The sequence below is a fragment of the Eremomyces bilateralis genome (genome assembly GCF_010015585.1).
Source record: "Eremomyces bilateralis CBS 781.70 unplaced genomic scaffold P152scaffold_7, whole genome shotgun sequence".
Taxonomy (NCBI): Eukaryota; Fungi; Ascomycota; class Dothideomycetes; order Eremomycetales; family Eremomycetaceae; genus Eremomyces; species Eremomyces bilateralis.
Window position 1 is genome coordinate 366,170 of NW_022985073.1, and position 18,217 is coordinate 384,386.

Here is an 18,217-nt window from a genome sequence, read left to right on the forward strand (position 1 = left end):
CGGTTTTGATGTCCTCCTGTCGACACTTGTAGCCAAGGAGTGCCACAAGTGCGAGAGAGGCCAGATATAACGGTGACTTGACCACCGATGCGAATGCTTCCTGGAAGTCCACTCCATAGGCATTTTCAAACCCATGTACAACTCAACTAGCTTTGTATCTGGTGGTCCCTCAATCTTCGTGCCATGGCATGCGTCGACGGACTTGACGGGCTCTTATATATAGCGCTTCCAACCATGCGCGAAGCCCGTCCGACTGCTGAACCACCCGAGTTCACATCCTCGTCCACCGTCTCCAAGGCCCTCTGACTGCCTCAAGGGGGACAGCTTCTCCCAGCGCCAGCCTCAGGATTCGGAGTATCTCGGGTAGCACCTGGTTCCCTAGTCGAGTATTTGAGCCCTGGTATATATAGGACCTGCATCATGCCGTAGAAGAAGATGGCCTAGAAGTGGCCCCGAACCTGGTCCCTCTCACTGCGGGACCCCAACCGGACCATGTAGGAGGCATAGGTCGAGGTCCTTGTGGTAGTTCAGCAGGGCTTCTTTCGTTTCTCGTTCCGCATTCAATTTCTCCACACCGCCCTGGAGCTTCCTCATCCGCTCGTCCTGCTCCTCATTACCGGCGCGGAGTTCACGAGGAAACTGGCGGAAGGCTCGGAGTCGTAAGAAGGTTATCTGTTCGTAAATCGAGAGTATGAATTCCTCGATGTTGACCCCATTCCAGCTTGTGTCGCGTCTCGGTTAGGGATGAACCTCCTGGGTCGACAGGTCGAAGCGGGGAGAAGCGGTCGGGGCTTTGGACGACCTCGCAAGTCTAAAGGCCTGGAGCCGGTTGGAAACTTTCATGCTCCTCCAAGAGATTCACCGACGCCGCTTTTTCTGCGTCGAGGTTTGTTATATAAGCGATTTGAATGGTTCTATATCGACTATTTCGTTGCTACCTGAACTGCCGAAACTTTATGAGCTGCTGAAGGTCTAGGGCACTTACTTCGTGGACATATGTTGATTTCTCTGCATGGGATCGGGAAATGGTATATAACCTGTGCATTGCCGCTCGAGCGGTAGCCTTTGTAGTAGCCAGTGACGAGGGCGGGAACGAGGGCGAGGATGAGGACGAGGACCAGGACGAGGACAATGGGTGCCATTCCTTGGTCGCTCTGCATGCGCTGAGTATATACATCATCCATGCAGCCATGTTGGCTTTCGTTCTAAACGGGGCCACCAGCGAAGAGGATGGTTCTGAATTGAGCTCGCATCGGGCTTGGTTGGACCATGGGTTCCGATCCTCGTCAGTTCATCCCAGTGGGTCGCGAAGTTGGTCGATGCCGGCAACGGCTTGGCCCTGCATGAGCCATGTGGTGACAAGGTGGGCGAACATGTACGTGGACCGTGGTCGTTGCAGGGCTTCTGCGGAGTCTATGAGTCGGCTGAGTTTGTGGTATATAGATATGACTTCGGCATTACGACGTTGGATCGATACCAGCTCCGCGAGCTGGCGGACTCACTCAAGAACATGAACGAGATCGAGATGGGCTTCGATCCTTGTTTCGCCAATCTACAACCAACGTTGGGTGTGCCATATCAAGGCTTCGTGGGCAACTGGATTGCGTCGGTTCGATCGGCCAGCGGCAAGGCGATCGAAGAATCTTGTCACAAAATATATACTGATCGAACAAGTCCAGGACTATATTGATGGTGTAGAAATTCATATATAAGATCGGTTCGATAAGATATTTCTGAGGGCTGGCAAAGGAGATTTAGGGTTAGAATGAAGAGCAGGCTGAAGAAGATTGAAAGAATTTCTCATAAATTTGATGGGCTGAATAAGTCATATAAACGACATATTGTTTGACCGGATCCAAACGGTTGAATGAATTGGTTTATAATTCCGGAGGGTGCGAGAAGGATAGGGAAGGATAGAGAAGTAGGAGGACGATCTCTCTCTTTGAAAATCAGGACGGAAACCTAACAAACGAGGAACACGAATCACAGTGGACAATACAGATACCCTCGCAGAGAAAACGCTGGACGCAAACGAGGGCGGATGAAAGGATACAACTGTACGGAGTATTAGGAGGTGTATGTAGCCGTCAGAAGATATGAAACTCGCCTAGTTCCTTCGTTGTAGTGATGGGAGGTCTCCCAAACAATAACAAAGACGGGACGAAATAGGTGATAGATAGCTATCGCCGTAGGGAGGTATCCTTGACACACAGGTCTCCAGCCTACCAAAAAAGAAAGAAAAAAGCGAGGAAAGAAGCACAGGGCATGGAAATTCTTTCAACATAGGCACGGCAAAGAAGTCCAGAGCAGATACCGCTAAGGTACAATAGCAATCGTGAGTTTTCAAAGCCCTGGACCCCATGGTCCCGGTCCACCCGGGTATCAAATGCATCCAGCATCAATGATCCATCATGGTTGGGGACATCTAGTAAACGGGATAGTATTCTAGGCTTGTACTCAAAGTTTTTTGGCGCTCTAAAGGTGACTAAACGCCGGAGTTTGATGGGCAGGGGAAGCGAGTCCACCCATCTTAACAGAAGCTTTGCATCGAGTTGATGATACAAAACCAGAAGTCAATTTGACATCTTTAGGCAGATCAGAGGAAGCCATCAATTCGTTCCAATGACTGTTCATAAGGCAGATGGATGCCATGCCCATGCTCTTGCTGCTGACTGCTTGTCTGGCACATCGAAAAACGGTCTTGTTCATGGTACTTTATGCAGTGTAGCTTGCATCGTGAGCCAATAAATGGCTGACAAAGGATTTCCTCAGCGGATAAATGCTATTATCTAATCCACTTGCAGATCAGATGATACCTGTCGTCCAGCTGAGTGCTAGGAATTGCTTTACAGTGGGGGTGGAGCTTGTTGATTTATGATTGTTGAGTGACAGGCTGACAGCGGAGCAAAAAAATGCAAAGGGGTGAGATGATCGGAACTGCCCCGCGGATGTGTTGATCGCCCAAACATTTCATCATCGCTTTCTCCGGAGGTTCACTTCATCATTTCTGGTTCCCATAAGTCAACGACTCTTGACGGAATTATCTGAAGAGATCAATTGCAAAAACATCAGGTTGTAAGTTCCAACATTCAATTGTCTTTCTTACACTAGTTAGCCTTCAACACTTTCTGTTTGTCGTGTTGATAGTGCCCCGCCTACACCGCCTACCATTGTGCTGACTCTCTGAATTTCTCCGCTCGAATCCATTCATAAAGGATCAGTTCTGATACATTGTCTAATACATTCTAGAGTCAATACTTCTCCCATTGAGTCATCCATCAGCCGCAATCATGCCCGGCTTCAAACAAGCAACCGACCTCAATGCCTGGTCCGCTCTCCAGGAGCACCACACCACTATCAGCAAAGAAATTGTCCTGCGCGACTACTTCGCCAAAGACCCGGCTCGATTCGAGAAGTTCAGCAAGACCTTCAAGAATGCTGCCGATGGCACTGAGATCCTCTTCGATTTCTCCAAGAACTTCATCACCGACAAAACCGTGAGCCTGCTGGTGGAGCTGGCCAAGGAGGCCGGCCTGGAGCAGTTGCGCGATGACATGTTCAAGGGCGAGAAGATCAATTTCACCGAGAAGCGCGCCGTGTATCATGTGGCGTTGCGTAATGTGACCAACGACCCGATGCAGGTGGATGGGAAGAGCGTGGTGGAGGAGGTCAACAGCGTGTTGGACCATATGAAGGAGTTCACCGAGCAGGTGAGGAGCGGAGAGTGGAAGGGATATACCGGAAAGCGAATTAAGACCATCATCAATGTTGGCATCGGAGGTTCCGATCTGTTAGTTTCCCTTATACCCTTACCGCGACTTCTGGTCTATCATTCTGATCATCCTCAGTGGCCCTGTCATGGTCACGGAAGCTCTCAAGGCGTACGGTGACCGCAATCTCACCCTCCACTTCGTTTCCAACATCGACGGAACCCACATCGCCGAAGCACTCCGCAACTCGGACCCGGAGACGACCCTCTTCCTCATCGCGTCCAAGACGTTCACTACCGCGGAGACCGTCACCAATGCCACGACGGCCAAGAAGTGGTTCCTCGAGACCGCCAAGGACCAGTCGCACGTCGCGAAGCACTTCGTTGCTCTGTCGACCAACGAGTCCGAAGTCACCCAGTTCGGCATCGACAAGAAGAACATGTTCGGCTTCAGCGACTGGGTTGGCGGTCGATACAGCGTGTGGAGCGCCATCGGCCTTAGCGTCTGCCTGTACATCGGCTGGGACAACTGGCATCAGTTCCTCGCGGGAGCCAACGCGATGGACAAGCATTTCAAGGAAACGCCACTCGAGGACAACATCCCGATCATCGGCGGTCTGCTGAGCGTCTGGTACTCCGATTTCTTCGGCGCGCAGACCCACCTCGTTTCACCGTACGTCCACGATCCATCCCAACGCCCATTACCGCTGCTAACGTGAGACCAGTTTCGACCAGTATCTCCACCGCTTCCCCGCCTACCTCCAGCAGCTCTCCATGGAGTCGAACGGCAAAGCCATCACACGCAGCGGCGATTACGTCACCTACACGACCGGTCCCATCCTCTTCGGCGAGCCAGCTACCAACGCGCAGCACTCCTTCTTCCAACTACTACACCAGGGAACCAAGATGATCCCCACGGACTTCATCCTGGCGGCGAAGAGCCACAACCCGGTGGAGAACAACAAGCACCAGAAGTGAGTCGTATTCCGTCGCTTCCACCCACCCTCGATACATGTCGATGGATGTGACATGCAGACACTAACAGTAATTCAGGATGCTCGCTTCCAACTTCTTCGCCCAATCCGAAGCCCTCATGGTCGGCAAGAAGCCCGAAGAAGTCAAATCCGAAGGCGCCCCCGACGAGCTGATCCCCCACAAGACCTTCCTCGGTAACCGGCCCACGACGTCGATCCTCGCGGAGCAGATCACCCCGGCGACGCTGGGCGCGCTGATCGTGTACTACGAGCACGTGACGTTCACGGAGGGAGCGATCTGGAACATCAACTCGTTCGACCAGTGGGGAGTGGAGCTGGGGAAGGTGCTGGCAAAGAAGATCTTGGCGGAGCTGGAGGAGGAGGGGGAGAGTCAGGGGCATGATAGCAGTACGAGCGGGTTGATTAATGCGTATAAGAAGAAGTCGGCTTTGTAGAGGCTGGAAGGCGAGAGCCCGCATCGATGGAGGGACTGGAGAAGGGAGGGCGATTCGGTGAATGGGATGGGAAGAAACAAATAGTGCATAAAATGACTTTATGAGTTAGTAGTAACAAGGGGCAACTCTCGATAATAGATCCGTATCAGCCTCCTAAAGTCGTAGATTGACCGCACTGTAGGTTACGGGATTCCGCCAAACGATGCTCCTCAAATGGCTGCCATCTAAAATTCTTCCTGGCCTCTTTGCCACATCACTACTCTTGCTCTTGCTCTTGCTCATAATTACATCTGAAGCCATTCATAAATGCTATGGAGTACGGTACCTATTGGTGAGCTTTGGAGGGAAATACCTAATGGTAACGTCAGGACGTGAGGTAATTAGTCGTTGGAATAGAGCTCTAACCGAATCGGGTTAGAACGAGTATGGATAAGGTACTTCGACAACAGGGAAACGGATCTGATATCGTCAACAACCCACCCTTTAACCACAAAATCCAAAATGGTTGGAAGATAATAGCTCTGCGCGAGCACTGCGCTCGTGTGACTTTTGATAGACATTGTAATTAATACTTGCCAGCTCCCACCGGTCCTCCCATATGGACTCCCGACGTGTCTCGCCATGGACGAGTGCCATACTAATCCTGCTGGTTTGGTCGACTGTTTGCTCCGCCGTCGCAAGCGGAGATGGGCCTGTGAAATCAGTCGCGAAGGGATGGTCATATAATGATGCTATACCGCTGAGTTGCTTGAACCGGAAAATGTGAGTAACGAGTGAGAGCGCGTGGAACCTATGAATACCAAACCAACGAAGCTAACCTCTGCTATAGAGAGAGTGGGGAACATGTATGCTGCACGAGACAGATATTGCGACGATATAGGAGCAATTGCTTATGAATGAGCGCTAGATCACGGACGAGAATGGCCAACTGCAATATATCCCCTTCCATATCTGCAAGGAGACCGGTCGACCCCTCGAACTCCTCTATGGAGTTGATACCAGTATGTCTCCAGCCCCTCCCCTACACATCCTACTTTGCTTCAGTGACCGCTGACCCCTCCTCCCAGCAATCAACTGTACCCTCGACTTCATCTCCGACTCCCTCTTCCACCTCCTCGAATTCTACGTCCACAACGACGCTCCTCTAACCTGCCGTCTCCCCACCCGGCCGCTTCCCTCCCTCTCTCCACCCTCCTCCACCGACAAAGGCGTCCCCGACTCCGGCCCCCACGACCTGCCCCCACCCCCCGACTCTGCCTCCCGCCCCAACACTGGCATCGGCGCCGACGACCCTCTCTACACACCCCTCCTCGTTGCCCTCACCGGCACCCTCCAACTCTCCCACCTGCATGTCTCCAACCACCTCAACCTCATCGTGCACACCGCCCACGGTGCCCTCTCCCCCTCCACCTCTCCCCCTCCCAACACCAACACCCCGCAACGACGAAAGGGTGCGAAAGACGGCCTCATCACCGCCGCGACCGCGTACTCCAGCCCCCCATTCCCGCACACCGATTCCAGCAACGCGAAGCTCGTGATCGGCGACGAGCTCACGCTGCGGTTTACGGTACGGTGGTATGGCGGAGCGCTGCCGGTGGACGGGGCGTCCGGGACGAGGGTTTCATGGGCGGGCTGTTTGTATTATTTGGCGGTAGGGGCCGGGTTTGGGGGAGGGGTGGTGTTTGCGTGGTTGAGGAGGGGGAAGAGGGCGGGACCGATTTTGGCGATGTATGGGGGTGGGGGGAGTGGGAAGCGGGATTAGGGGGGGGGATTGGATTGGGATTGTGGATATACCCTAATGTTGGAAGTGAGGATGGGCTGTGTTTTGGGAATTTGGTGTGGTGATGAGCTAAGCTGGTGGAAGTTGATATAGCGGTTGAGATTGTTGTTGTACATTTGTCTAGATCTGGTCCATAAAGCCAAGGCTAGGACTATTTACGAAAAGCCTTCTATGATATAAATGCCAACGCTATGAACATCCCTTGTTTTTATACATGTCCCTCCAAGAAGCCATGGTACAGGAATTACACATAATGCTCAGACAAACACCATGGTCACGGAATCTTCCAAGACCTACAATCCCCATCTGATCCCACGCCTGTCCAGCTCCATCAACGAGTGAACTTCCACTGACGCGTTTATCGATGCCTCAAGTCAACCACCCCTCACCACCCCTTCGTCCTCAACTCCTGCACCCTCTTCACCATCAACTCAAACTCCTTTGAAAACCTCCTTCTCCAACTCTCCCTCGCCACCCGCTTCCGCTTCAACCCCGGCCGCTCATGGAACTTCTGCCGATGCATATCCGTCTTCACTTTATTCCGCCGCAGCGTCATGTCCAAGTTCCGGATTGCGTACGCCACGTCCCCCTTCAACCCCACGTTCTCCCGCTGCACCTTGATCGAGCGGCCCACCGTCGGGTTCGTCCGCACGGTGCGTTCCTCCACCTCGGTCGCGGAGTGGGGGAAGGGCGCCGAGGCGGACGCGGGCACAGCACGGCGGAGGGCGGCGAAGTCGGCGGTGAGGTCGTGTGGGTCCCGTTGGGATTTGCGGAGGCGCGAGCGCATGCCTTCGGCGATGGAGACATGGGGGGTGTCCGAGCGGCGGGGTTGGGTCCATGAGGGCGAGGAGGTGACGGGGCCGGAGGAACGGGAGAAGGTGAAGTCGGAGAGGACGTCTCGGGAGTTGCGGGGGTTAGGGGTAGAGGTGGATGAGTCGTTGGAGTGCTTAGGTTCGTCGGAGTTGCCTTGGGCGGCGGATTGGGCTTGGCATAGTCGGGTTTGGGAGAGGAAGCGCCGCTGAGCGGGGTTTAGGAGGGGATTAGGTGAGGATGGGATGATTGTGCGCGATGGCGGGTTTCGAAGGATGTGTGATATGCGATTGGCAGCTTGTCGCTGGATCTGAACGAGGCATCGTGCCCCTCGGTGCGATGGCATTGTGACGAGATAGTAGGACCCAAAGCTCTATCATCGACTTCTCATGTTTAAGAGGGGGATCTAGATGGTAGAAATGATATATGTGGAGGATGATTGGATTGCGGATTGGGTAGTATGGTGGACTGATAGAGTTAATGTTGAAATCAAAGATTCGTAGTGGAAAAAGTGCCTAATAAAGCACGAGCCAAATATTCCTTCAGTTCATCCCGCAGCTCAAGTATCAGGAACACATCAACTTCTGCTTTCAACTTTCGCTCACTCCTTTAATCTGCCGTCTTTTCCTCCTTCTTGAACACGGTGCTGGAGAACCCCTAAAATATTTTAACATCTCTGGCATTCATTCCATTCGGCCAACCCGAAGCGACACGCAGAGTTCCACCTACCATACGTCCCCGGGCATACAGCGTCTCGATGTACAACTATCAAGGTATTGCATATCCCTCTTCCGTTTGCGCTAAAGCCTAACTAACAATCCAATAGCGCCCGGCCAATATGGTGGTCCTCCTGGATATGGCGGATTTCCCGGCCAATCCAACTCTCCCCCCGGAGTGGGCGCGCCAGGCATGGGTACGTCCTCCTCACTTTCACGACCATACTCCACTAACATCACGAAGGTCCCCCGGGGTCTTCAGCTCCACCAGGTGTAGGCGCACCTCCAGGCGTTGGATCACTCCAGAACCCTCTTCCGAACCGACCAACCGGCCTGCCAGCCAACTTCCAACCCCCCGCGAACATGCCCAACATCAACTTCTCCGCACCCGTCATCCGACTCGGGACCACAGGCCCCGGCAAGGCCGGACCAGGGGAAGGTCGACGAGACGACAGTGGCCCACGAGGGAGTCGCTCTGGGCTAGGGATGGGTGACTTCCGCGGGGACGGACAACGCCAGCAGATGCGGGACGCGATGGCCGCGTTGGTGCCGCCGACGCGCGAGGAGATTGCGCGCACGATCTTCGTGGGCAACATCACAGCCGGAGTGGGCGGCAACGACGGCATGGAGCGGATCCTACGAAGCGCGGGACATCTGCGACGGTGGACGCGGGCGACGGATGCAGATGGGAAGGAGATGGATTTTGGGTTCGCGGAGTTTGAGGATGCGGAGAGCCTGGAGACGGCGGCGGACGTGCTGCAGGACGTGATGGTGCCGGTGAAGAAGGCGGAAGCGGGAAAGTCTTCCGATGAAGAGATGGAGAAGTCAAAGTTGCTGGTAAGTTGATCATGGGTTACAGTGAGTACTTAGGCTGATCCTCTAGGTCATTGTCGACGACGCGTCGAAGAAGTACGCGGAGGAATGGAGAATCAAACGAACCGAAGACCCTTCACAGCACGCTTTCAGAGTTGACACGGCGCGAGATGCATTGACTGGGGTCCTAGCGAGCCTTTTCAACCCGATGCCCGACGTCTCCAGGGATGCGGATGGCGATAGCTCGATGCGCGACGAGAAGCAAGAAGCCGATCCCGTCACTGGGGAGATCATCACCATCCCAATCACCGTCGAAGACGAGCTCTCCGACATCCCCGCTGAGATGCGGGAGATTGTCGCCGGAGAAATCGCTGCGTTCCGGGAACGAAGCAACCGCCGCGACCAGGAGCGACTGCGACGCGAAGAAGAACTCGAAAATGTCGAAAAGCAGCGTAACATCACATCCCGACTCAGCCGTCTCGCATCTCCGCCTCATACCGCACCGACCGGACCCGGCGGCGCCAATCACATCCCCACCGGCCCAGCGGGCGCCCCTAGCGGCCCCAAAGCGCTCGCCCCCACCAACGGCGTCTCCTTCGTCAACGGCGCCTCTAATGGCCTCTCTACCTGGCTCGGCAAAGAAGACACCGACAGCGACGCGTCCGACTCCGAACTCGAACGTCGCCGCGCCGACAAAAAACGCGCCGACCTCGACAAGCTCGCGCACGACTACTCCCGCCGCTGGGAAAACCGCGAGCGCTCCCGCGCTGCCGCCGTCGAGCGCGAGCAAGCCCGCGACGAGGACGACGAACGCGCCCGCGCCAAGGAGAAGGCGTCCCTAGCCCAGCGGCTCCGCGACTGGAACGACGACGCCGAGGCCGCCCGCAAGACGGACGACTACTACCTCGACCGCAGTCTCTGGCTGCGCAAGCGCGCGGCGATCCGCGGGCGCGAGGCGCTGAACGACGAGCGCGACCGCGTGGCGGAGGGGCTGGAGCAGGCAAAGGACCACGAGCGGCGGGAGCAGGCGCGGGACATGGCGGACTCGTTCCTCAGTACGCAGGCGCGGGAGTTCGGGGCGCCGGCGGCGGGGACGGTGGCGAGGGAACCGGCAAGGTTTAAGATGTCGTTGGGGGCGGCGGCGCAGAAGGCGCAGGCGGCGGCGGCGCCGAGGCGGACGGTGGCGGAGGTAGAGGGGCTGTTGGAGGATGAGGAGGAGGGGCAGGCGACAGGGCGGCGGACGTTGGTGCCGATTCAGTATGACGCGGCGGAGGCGGGCGGGGCGGGGTTGAGTGAGGAGGAGCGGGCGCAGGCGGTCAAGGCGCTGGCGGGGGAGATTCCGACGGATCGGGAAGGGTTGTGGGGTTGGAAAGTGCGGTGGGAGTTTGTGGACGACGCGGTGGTGAGCGAGCAGTTGAAGCCATTCGTGGAGAAGAAGATCGTGGAGTATCTGGGTGTGCAGGAGCAGATGCTGGTGGATGTGGTGGAGGAACATATCCGCAAGCGGGGGGCGCCGGGGGAATTGGTGGGGGAGTTGGAAGGGGTAAGTCTACATTTCTTTCTCCTTTTTGTGGTTATAGTTCTGTGCTTGACTTGATGCTGATATGTTATAGGCATTGGACGAGGAGGCGGAGAATTTGGTGAAGAAGCTCTGGCGTATGATCATCTTCTTCTCCGAGAGCGAGAAGCGTGGGTTGTCGACTTGATCGGTTTTAACTCCACGTACTCGAGACGAGATTCCATGATGGACAAATTCTACTAATTGTCGAGGTGTCGCTTATTTTCTTGCTGAACGGCATACGTAACCTAAGTTCTGCTCATGAGTTTGTACGAAGTTCTGCTCGAACCACGGTGCCATATCAGTGTCCGGTCGTGGCTTCAACTGGGTTGAAGGACACTGAACTTATTCTGTACGATTACCGGCATACCCGCCGGAACCAGAACACTACATAGTTGAAATTCCGAAAAGTCCAGAGATCAAAGGGTTACAAAGGATCCAATAGTTGTCCGCATCTCCTGACATCACCAAGTCCACGCGGGATTCTCTCGTTCTCTGCCATTGATCGACACCGACTACGGTAGCGCCCTCGGCATCAGTCCTTCAACCTTCTCGAATATATATGGATCCTTAGGGACCGGGAGTTTGAAACACCGTTCCAGAAGGCCCGTGGAAGGAAATTGAATTCATTTCACCTGATGAAGTGATGAAGCACCTGGGTATCCTCGGCATGAGAAACCGCGGCAGCGCGGCAGCATTGGCCGAGACAACAAATCCCTGGAGCATCAGATGCCACTGACGTGACGTCGATTATTTATTTTATGCCGCCGGATGTAACGTGTCTTGTCCTCCTTGCGAATTGTAGAATCCTCCTTCTTTCTCTCGTTTGTATACTATTTTCATCTGTTTTTTGGATATCGTTGGAGGCGTGACATCTGACCGTCTGGAACTTCCATCACTCCACCAAACTGCACGCCGACGCATACTACGGGAACTAACGACGCGGGGAAGCTCAACCTACGTCTCAATAATTGTGTAAGACGAGTAACGAACGGCTATTCCTCCTTAGCCTGGTCAGTGAGACAGAAAAGAAAGTTGAAGTGCAGACGCTTGCAGCTGGAAAGTTAGTCAGAGCCAGTCACAGCTCTCCCAATTCCCGTGAATCATTCACCGTTGGCATTTTATTGGTATCGATTTAATCGCATCACTCCCGACTTTTCATCGCCATGTCTCCTTCTTCCACTTCCCCGAAACAAATACCGCTTCAACGCCTCACTCCCAGCCGTCGTCTTCAACAAATCTCAAACCACATGGCGTCCTCCAAACCCTCCGCCTTCCCGGCCTCGACCGTGCCGCAGGCACCGGAAGATCCGCTGTTCGGCCTGATGGCTGCGTACAAGCGGGATACCTCGGAGAAGAAGGTGGATTTGGGAATTGGCGCGTATCGTGATGATAATGCGAAGCCGTGGGTGTTGCCGGTGGTGAAGAAGGTGAGTGCGACAGCGAGTGGCAATGCTTATCGCGAGAACGGGAATACTGACTGTCCTGTTCTCAGGCCGATGATATCCTAAGAAATGATCCAAACCTCAATCATGAATATCTGCCCATTGCCGGTCTTCCGGAGTTCACTTCCGCATCGCAGAAGCTCATCTTCGGATCGGATAGCCAGGCAATCAAGGACGGTCGCGTAAGTCTGCGCCATCTACAACCTCACATCATCCTAACTCCTCTAGGTCGCCTCCATCCAAGCCATCTCCGGCACTGGTTCCCTCCATCTCGGCGCCCTCTTCCTCCGCAAATTCTACAACCCCGCCAATCCCCCTAGCATCTACCTCTCCAACCCCACCTGGGCCAACCACCACCAAATCTTCACCAACGTTTCCCTCCAACTCGCCCACTACCCCTACTTCTCTCCGCAGACCCGCGGCCTCGACTTCACCGGCATGCTCGCCGCCATCTCCGCTGCCCCCACCGGCAGCATCATCCTCCTGCACGCCTGCGCCCACAACCCCACCGGCGTCGACCCCACCCAAGCCCAATGGACCCAAATCGCCGACGTCATGGAACAAAAGGGCCTCTTCCCCTTCTTCGACAACGCCTACCAGGGCTTCGCCTCCGGCGACCTCGACCGCGACGCCTGGGCCATCCGCCACTTCGTCGCCCGCGGCTTCGAGCTGCTGGTCGCGCAGTCGTATGCGAAGAACTTCGGATTGTACGGCGAGCGCGCGGGCTGCTTCCACTACGTGGCGCCGGCGACGGCGAGCGCGGCGGACGCGAGCCGTGTGGCGTCGCAGCTGGCGATCTTGCAGCGGAGCGAGATCTCGAACCCGCCGGCGTATGGGGCGCGGATCGCAAGCACGGTGCTGAACAATGGGGCACTGTTCGCGGAGTGGAAGGAGAATCTGACAACGATGAGTGGAAGGTTGATTGGGATGCGGGCGGAGTTGCGGGGGTTGTTGGAGAAGAAGGGGACGCCGGGGACGTGGAATCATGTGACGGATCAGATTGGGATGTTTAGCTTCACGGGGCTGTCGGAGAAGCAGGTGGGGTTGTTGAGGGAGAAGTGGCATGTGTATATGACGAAGAATGGGCGGGCGAGCGTCGCGGGGTTGAATAGCCGGAACGTGGAGTATGTGGCGGAGGCGATTGATGACGTTGTGAGGTCGGCCTAGGGAGATTAAGACAGACGGGAGAGAGTATTGGGTTGGACAGTGGATGTGGTAGGATGTGGTATATAACCCATCTAAAATGGGTAATCCAGGCGCTTCGACTTTTGCTGTTTGTTTAGACTGTTCCCACTCATACCATAGACTCTCAACACGATACATCAACGCTAGTTAGTATGCAATGTGTATTCCTTTCATCTGACGCATCCCTCGTAAACGCTACGTGATCAGATCCCATACTATCATGGTCGAACAGAATGCCCCCGTGGCCCAGAACACCATCTGCGCCGTGCTCTTCCGCTCGGAAGCCCGCTTCAGCTCCTTGGTGCCCCTATCTACGTTCACGGCCGTGTCCATCGCATCTTCCTGTAATTGCGAGATGTGGTCCGCCTGCACCGAAATCTCCGTGGCCAACTGCGTGTTCAGCTCCGCGATGGTGACCATCGACTGCTGAGTTTGCCTGCCACCAACGCGTTAGCATAATTCCCATGTATGACCGGAATCTTTCGGTCGACGTACCTGATCTGCTCCATATCCCGCTCTGCCTGCTTTAAGATCAGATCCTCCTCCTCCTGCAACATCTGCAGCTCCTCCTGACTCATCTGGCCCTCCAATTCCCTCCTCTGGCTCTCCCCCTCCTCCACCTCCTCCGCACTCGCCGCTCCCCCCACCCCCCTAAAAAACTCCATCTCCTCCTTCCCCATCCCCTTCCCTCCCACCCTCCCACCAATCCCTCCCCCAACTCTCCCTCCTGCCCCTCCCTTTCCCCATAAACTCCTCGCCCTCTCCCTCTCCCTCTCCACCCATACCTCCACCATCCCGCCCTGCACCTCCCCCACCCTCCTCAACCGCCCCCTCAAATCCGCCGCCACCCCCTCCCAAAACTCCCTTCTCTGCCGCCCCTGCGTCTCCTCCGCCACCTCCTCCTCGCTCCGCGCGCCCCCCGCCGCCCACCGCTCCAGCGTGCGCGCCACCGCGTTCTTTTGCGTCGATGTGACGGAGGAGTCGAGGTGCGTGGTCACGGCGGTGGAGAGCGCGGTGATGCTGGAGGCGAGGTTGCGGAGGAGGGTGGAGGTGGAGGCATCGATTTGGTGGCGTTCAGGGGCGGTGAGGGGGGTGGTGGCAGAGGTGGGTGGTGGGGGTGTGAGGGTGGTGGAGGAGGAGAGGGTGGAGAGGGAGGAGGAAAGGGAGGGGCGGCGGGCAGCGCGGTGAGTTTGGTGGAGGGGGAGGGCGAGGTAGGAGGGACGGATTTGTTGGAGGTAGGCGTGGAGTTTGGAAATTTGGGCGTTCTGAGCGAGGTTAGCGGGTTGGGGAGGGTTGGGGAGGGTTGGGGACGTACAATGGCGTAGGCTTCTTTCAGGAACTTGTCGATGCGGGAGAGGTCGAGTGGTTTGGGGGAGATGGGTGGTGTGGAGTGCTGCTTGAGCGCGGCGTTGAAGATGGGGGAGATGTCCATGATTGGTTTCGGAAGGTTTTAGCCGGATTATATGGGTTCGTGTTAGCTCATATTGTAGACAACTCAAAGTTGAGGAGCTGGTCTTGGTGTCGTCACGGTCGTCAACAATTCGATGCCACGATGTCAACATTTCGATGCCACGATGTCAACATTTCGATGAAGCTCATATATGCCTGAGGCATTTAGTATTTGATGCCTAATATTGGTTTCAGTTTGAGAAACGGCCGATCCTCTCACAGGCCAGTTTCTGCTTCAGTTGTTCAAGACAACGCAAACAACATTTTACGGTTGTATAGGTATATTCTCATGGATTAGAGAGTGCTATCCTTGAAATCTTCACGCTGCCTATGTCGTCGAAAACAATGATTGACACCTCTCTCAACCGCTTCCCTCTGTGTCAAGCCTTCAACGGACCGTATCCTGACCACCTATGGAAAGAGGGCCTGCTTAGCAACTAGAATGCGATTCAAGTCAATATGTTTATCAAGTAATAGTTCTCGTAAGAGCGATTTCAATGGTGCCGACGCTAATCAACGCATCTGATCGCCTACATCTTACCTGAAAACAAGGTATGAAGGTCTACCCCACCACATGTAACAATCAGTCATCTTCTCTTCCGCATTTCCTGTTGCCCAAATTCCATCCCACCGGGACTTTTTTCCTGCCGATTCCGACATCGCACATGCGACAGATAAAGGCGCACATGCCCCTAAACTAGAACCTGCAGCATCGCAACCGAGGGGTTGAGAGCAGAGACGCATTATCAATCATGTAACCAATGGCGGGTCGGGTAAATCAAAGAAGTCGCTCCGGGCGATCGAATGATGATCTATTAGGAGGCTTGCAAAGTGGCAATCCTCCGTGGAGAAATGCGGAGAGGAAATCTCGCGAAAATCGCTGTTCTCGAGGAGAGGCGATTGCTGAGAAACCTCTGATGTTAGGCCCGTATGACGGGGGACTCGGTCTACTGACATTCAACCTCCATCCTCTAGGTGACAGCGAATATTTCACATCTCAGATCTCACATCATCGGACCGGAGCCGAAACGTAGAAAATCAAAGGCTAGACCATCTCAAACGTCGAGCATTTCCAATTTAATGTTCGGATTGGTTACATCCATAGTCCGAGCCATGGACTAAAACGGCATCCCGGCACTTCTTCCCCCCCACAGTTTCGCCGCACTTAGTCTTCTGCCGCACGTTCTCTTTCTCGTCACGCCGTAGATCAGTCTTTGAATCATCTCAATAAATATCCGAAGACGCCCAATCGTGTGTTTCTGGCTCATCCTCCTCTTTTCATCGCCAGTTGACCGTTGGCAACTCTCATTATCTCACACAATACGCCAGTGTCACCTGAATCGCCACCATGGAGGCTCTTCTTCGTCAATCGAAGTCGATGTGTCCTTTCCTGATGAAGACGTCCCCCGCGACGCTTCGGACGCTGTCGACCGCTGCCACCTTCACTGCCTCCCCGGGCGGCGGGTCCATGTCGAACCTGCAGGTTCTGGCCCGTCGTTGCCCGGTGATGGGCAAGGCGTTAGCCGTTCAGACGGCTCGGACTCGCCTTGCCACGGTGCCGGGAGCGGCTCGTCGTTATCATGGAAAAGCAGGGAAGGCCAACTTGCATACGACCGCGGCCAAGGAGGCGCAGGCCGTGAATGTGGAGGTGGTTCATGATAAGCCTGGTCAGTTTAGGAAGAGATTCATCAATGGACTGTTGACAGAGTGCTGACGGTTTCTAACAGTCCCAATTCCTCATGCAGTTCGACCCGATGCCCTCCATCCTCGTGCTGCTGTTGCCAGCAAGCCCCCGACTCCCCAGCCGGCCGCGTTCGATTATGAGGCCTTCTATTCCGCCGAATTGGACAAGAAGCACAAGGATAAGTCCTATCGCTACTTCAACAACATCAACCGCTTGGCCAAGGAATTCCCTCGTGCCCATACGGCCAACAAGGACGAGCGAGTCACCGTGTGGTGCTCGAACGACTACCTTGGCATGGGCCGCAACCCCGAGGTTTTGAAGAGTATGCATGAGACTCTGGACACCTATGGAGCCGGTGCCGGAGGGACTCGTAACATATCTGGCCATAACCGGCATGCCATGGAGCTGGAGGCGACTCTCGCCAAACTGCACGCCAAAGAGGCCGCTCTGGTCTTTTCGTCCTGCTACGTCGCCAACGATGCGACCCTGGCGACCCTCGGCAGCAAGCTCCCCAACTGCGTGATCTTGTCCGACAGCCTCAACCATGCGTCCATGATCCAAGGCATCCGCCATTCCGGCACCACGAAAATGGTCTTCAAGCACAACGACATCGCGGACCTCGAGAGCAAACTCGCCTCCCTCCCCCCCTCCGTTCCCAAGATCATCGCCTTCGAATCCGTTTACTCCATGTGCGGCTCCATCGGCCCCATCGAAGCCATCTGCGACCTGGCCGACAAATACGGCGCCATCACCTTCCTCGACGAAGTCCATGCCGTCGGCATGTACGGGCCACACGGCGCCGGCGTCGCTGAACACCTCGACTTCGAAGCCCACCGCACCGGACGTCCGACGGGCACCATCATGGACCGCGTGGATATCATCACCGGCACCCTCGGCAAGGCATATGGCTGCGTCGGTGGGTACATCGCCGGGTCCGCGAAGCTCATCGACACGATCCGTAGCCTCGCCCCGGGGTTCATCTTCACGACGTCCCTCCCGCCCGCGACGATGGCGGGCGCGACCGCCGCGATCGAGTATCAGGTGCGCACGAACGCGGACCGCCGGCTGCAGCAAATGCACACGCGGCAAGTAAAGCACGCGCTCGGCGCCAAAGACATCCCCGTGATCCCGAACCCGAGCCACATCGTGCCGCTGCTGGTGGGCAACGCGGCAGTGGCGCGGCAGGCGAGCGACCTACTCCTCGAGCGATTCGGGATCTACGTGCAGGCAATCAACTATCCGACGGTGCCAGTGGGGCAGGAGCGGCTGCGCATCACGCCGACGCCGGGTCATACGGGAGAGCTGCAGGCGCATTTGGTGGAGGCGGTGGAGAGCGTGTGGGCGGAGTTGGGGATTAAGCGGACGAGCGATTGGAGGGCGGAAGGAGGATTTATTGGCGTGGGGGAGGAGGGGAAGGTGGAGGAGGATCCGCTGTGGACGGAGGAGCAGATGAAGCTGGAGGAGACGGTGCCGAAGACGTGTGGGGAGGAGGTGGAAAGGGTGGTGGTGCCGACGCCACGCACTGCATTTGCGTGAGATGCATGTGAAAGCTGGATGTCGGAGTATCATAGGGGATGATTGATGAGTATAGCTAAGGTGTGATAAGCAACGGAGAGATGAATCTACTAGTATCCCCTCC

General features: G+C 55.7%; 8 protein-coding genes across 8 annotated transcripts; 5 read left to right on the forward strand and 3 right to left on the reverse strand.

Moving 5' to 3' along the window:
* Window positions 1-878: 878 nt before the first annotated feature.
* P152DRAFT_457601 (uncharacterized protein) lies at window positions 879-1,183 on the reverse strand. Its single transcript, XM_033679265.1, has one exon. The coding sequence runs from the start codon at window positions 1,140-1,142 to the stop codon at window positions 924-926; it is 219 nt and encodes a 72-aa protein (XP_033534871.1). The 5' UTR covers window positions 1,143-1,183; the 3' UTR covers window positions 879-923.
* A 1,832-nt stretch (window positions 1,184-3,015) lies between these two features.
* Window positions 3,016-5,398, forward strand: P152DRAFT_457603 (Phosphoglucose isomerase). Its single transcript, XM_033679266.1, has 4 exons — window positions 3,016-3,790; window positions 3,849-4,382; window positions 4,435-4,683; window positions 4,763-5,398. Exons 1-4 carry the CDS (start codon window positions 3,291-3,293, stop codon window positions 5,136-5,138), a joined length of 1,659 nt encoding a protein of 552 aa, XP_033534872.1. The 5' UTR covers window positions 3,016-3,290; the 3' UTR covers window positions 5,139-5,398.
* A 220-nt stretch (window positions 5,399-5,618) lies between these two features.
* On the forward strand, window positions 5,619-6,900 carry P152DRAFT_513504 (uncharacterized protein; the record flags this gene model as incomplete). Its single annotated transcript, XM_033682803.1, has 4 exons — window positions 5,619-5,900; window positions 5,968-5,983; window positions 6,046-6,139; window positions 6,206-6,900. Exons 1-4 carry the CDS (start codon window positions 5,737-5,739, stop codon window positions 6,898-6,900), a joined length of 969 nt encoding a protein of 322 aa, XP_033534873.1. The 5' UTR covers window positions 5,619-5,736.
* A 106-nt stretch (window positions 6,901-7,006) lies between these two features.
* On the reverse strand, window positions 7,007-8,216 carry P152DRAFT_457605 (uncharacterized protein). Its single transcript, XM_033679267.1, has one exon. The coding sequence runs from the start codon at window positions 8,072-8,074 to the stop codon at window positions 7,304-7,306; it is 771 nt and encodes a 256-aa protein (XP_033534874.1). The 5' UTR covers window positions 8,075-8,216; the 3' UTR covers window positions 7,007-7,303.
* Window positions 8,217-8,485: 269 nt separating this feature from the next.
* On the forward strand, window positions 8,486-10,963 carry P152DRAFT_448564 (uncharacterized protein; the record flags this gene model as incomplete). The annotated part of the gene is made up of 5 exons (XM_033678067.1): window positions 8,486-8,501; window positions 8,555-8,641; window positions 8,689-9,281; window positions 9,328-10,800; window positions 10,871-10,963. 5 exons carry the CDS (start codon window positions 8,486-8,488, stop codon window positions 10,961-10,963), a joined length of 2,262 nt encoding a protein of 753 aa, XP_033534875.1.
* A 1,102-nt stretch (window positions 10,964-12,065) lies between these two features.
* Window positions 12,066-13,427, forward strand: P152DRAFT_395120 (aspartate aminotransferase; the record flags this gene model as incomplete). Its single annotated transcript, XM_033676284.1, has 3 exons — window positions 12,066-12,245; window positions 12,311-12,442; window positions 12,489-13,427. 3 exons carry the CDS (start codon window positions 12,066-12,068, stop codon window positions 13,425-13,427), a joined length of 1,251 nt encoding a protein of 416 aa, XP_033534876.1.
* Window positions 13,415-15,012, reverse strand: P152DRAFT_502378 (uncharacterized protein). The gene is made up of 3 exons (XM_033682332.1): window positions 14,761-15,012; window positions 13,941-14,710; window positions 13,415-13,881 (listed from the first exon to the last, which is right to left on the reverse strand). The coding sequence occupies exons 1-3, from the start codon at window positions 14,875-14,877 to the stop codon at window positions 13,641-13,643; spliced, it is 1,128 nt and encodes a 375-aa protein (XP_033534877.1). The 5' UTR covers window positions 14,878-15,012; the 3' UTR covers window positions 13,415-13,640.
* Window positions 15,013-15,789: 777 nt separating this feature from the next.
* P152DRAFT_506884 (tetrapyrrole biosynthesis, 5-aminolevulinic acid synthase) lies at window positions 15,790-18,160 on the forward strand (the record flags this gene model as incomplete). The annotated part of the gene is made up of 3 exons (XM_033682505.1): window positions 15,790-16,542; window positions 16,684-18,045; window positions 18,116-18,160. The coding sequence occupies exons 1-3, from the start codon at window positions 16,243-16,245 to the stop codon at window positions 18,158-18,160; spliced, it is 1,707 nt and encodes a 568-aa protein (XP_033534878.1). The 5' UTR covers window positions 15,790-16,242.
* Between the last annotated feature and the right edge of the window lie 57 nt (window positions 18,161-18,217).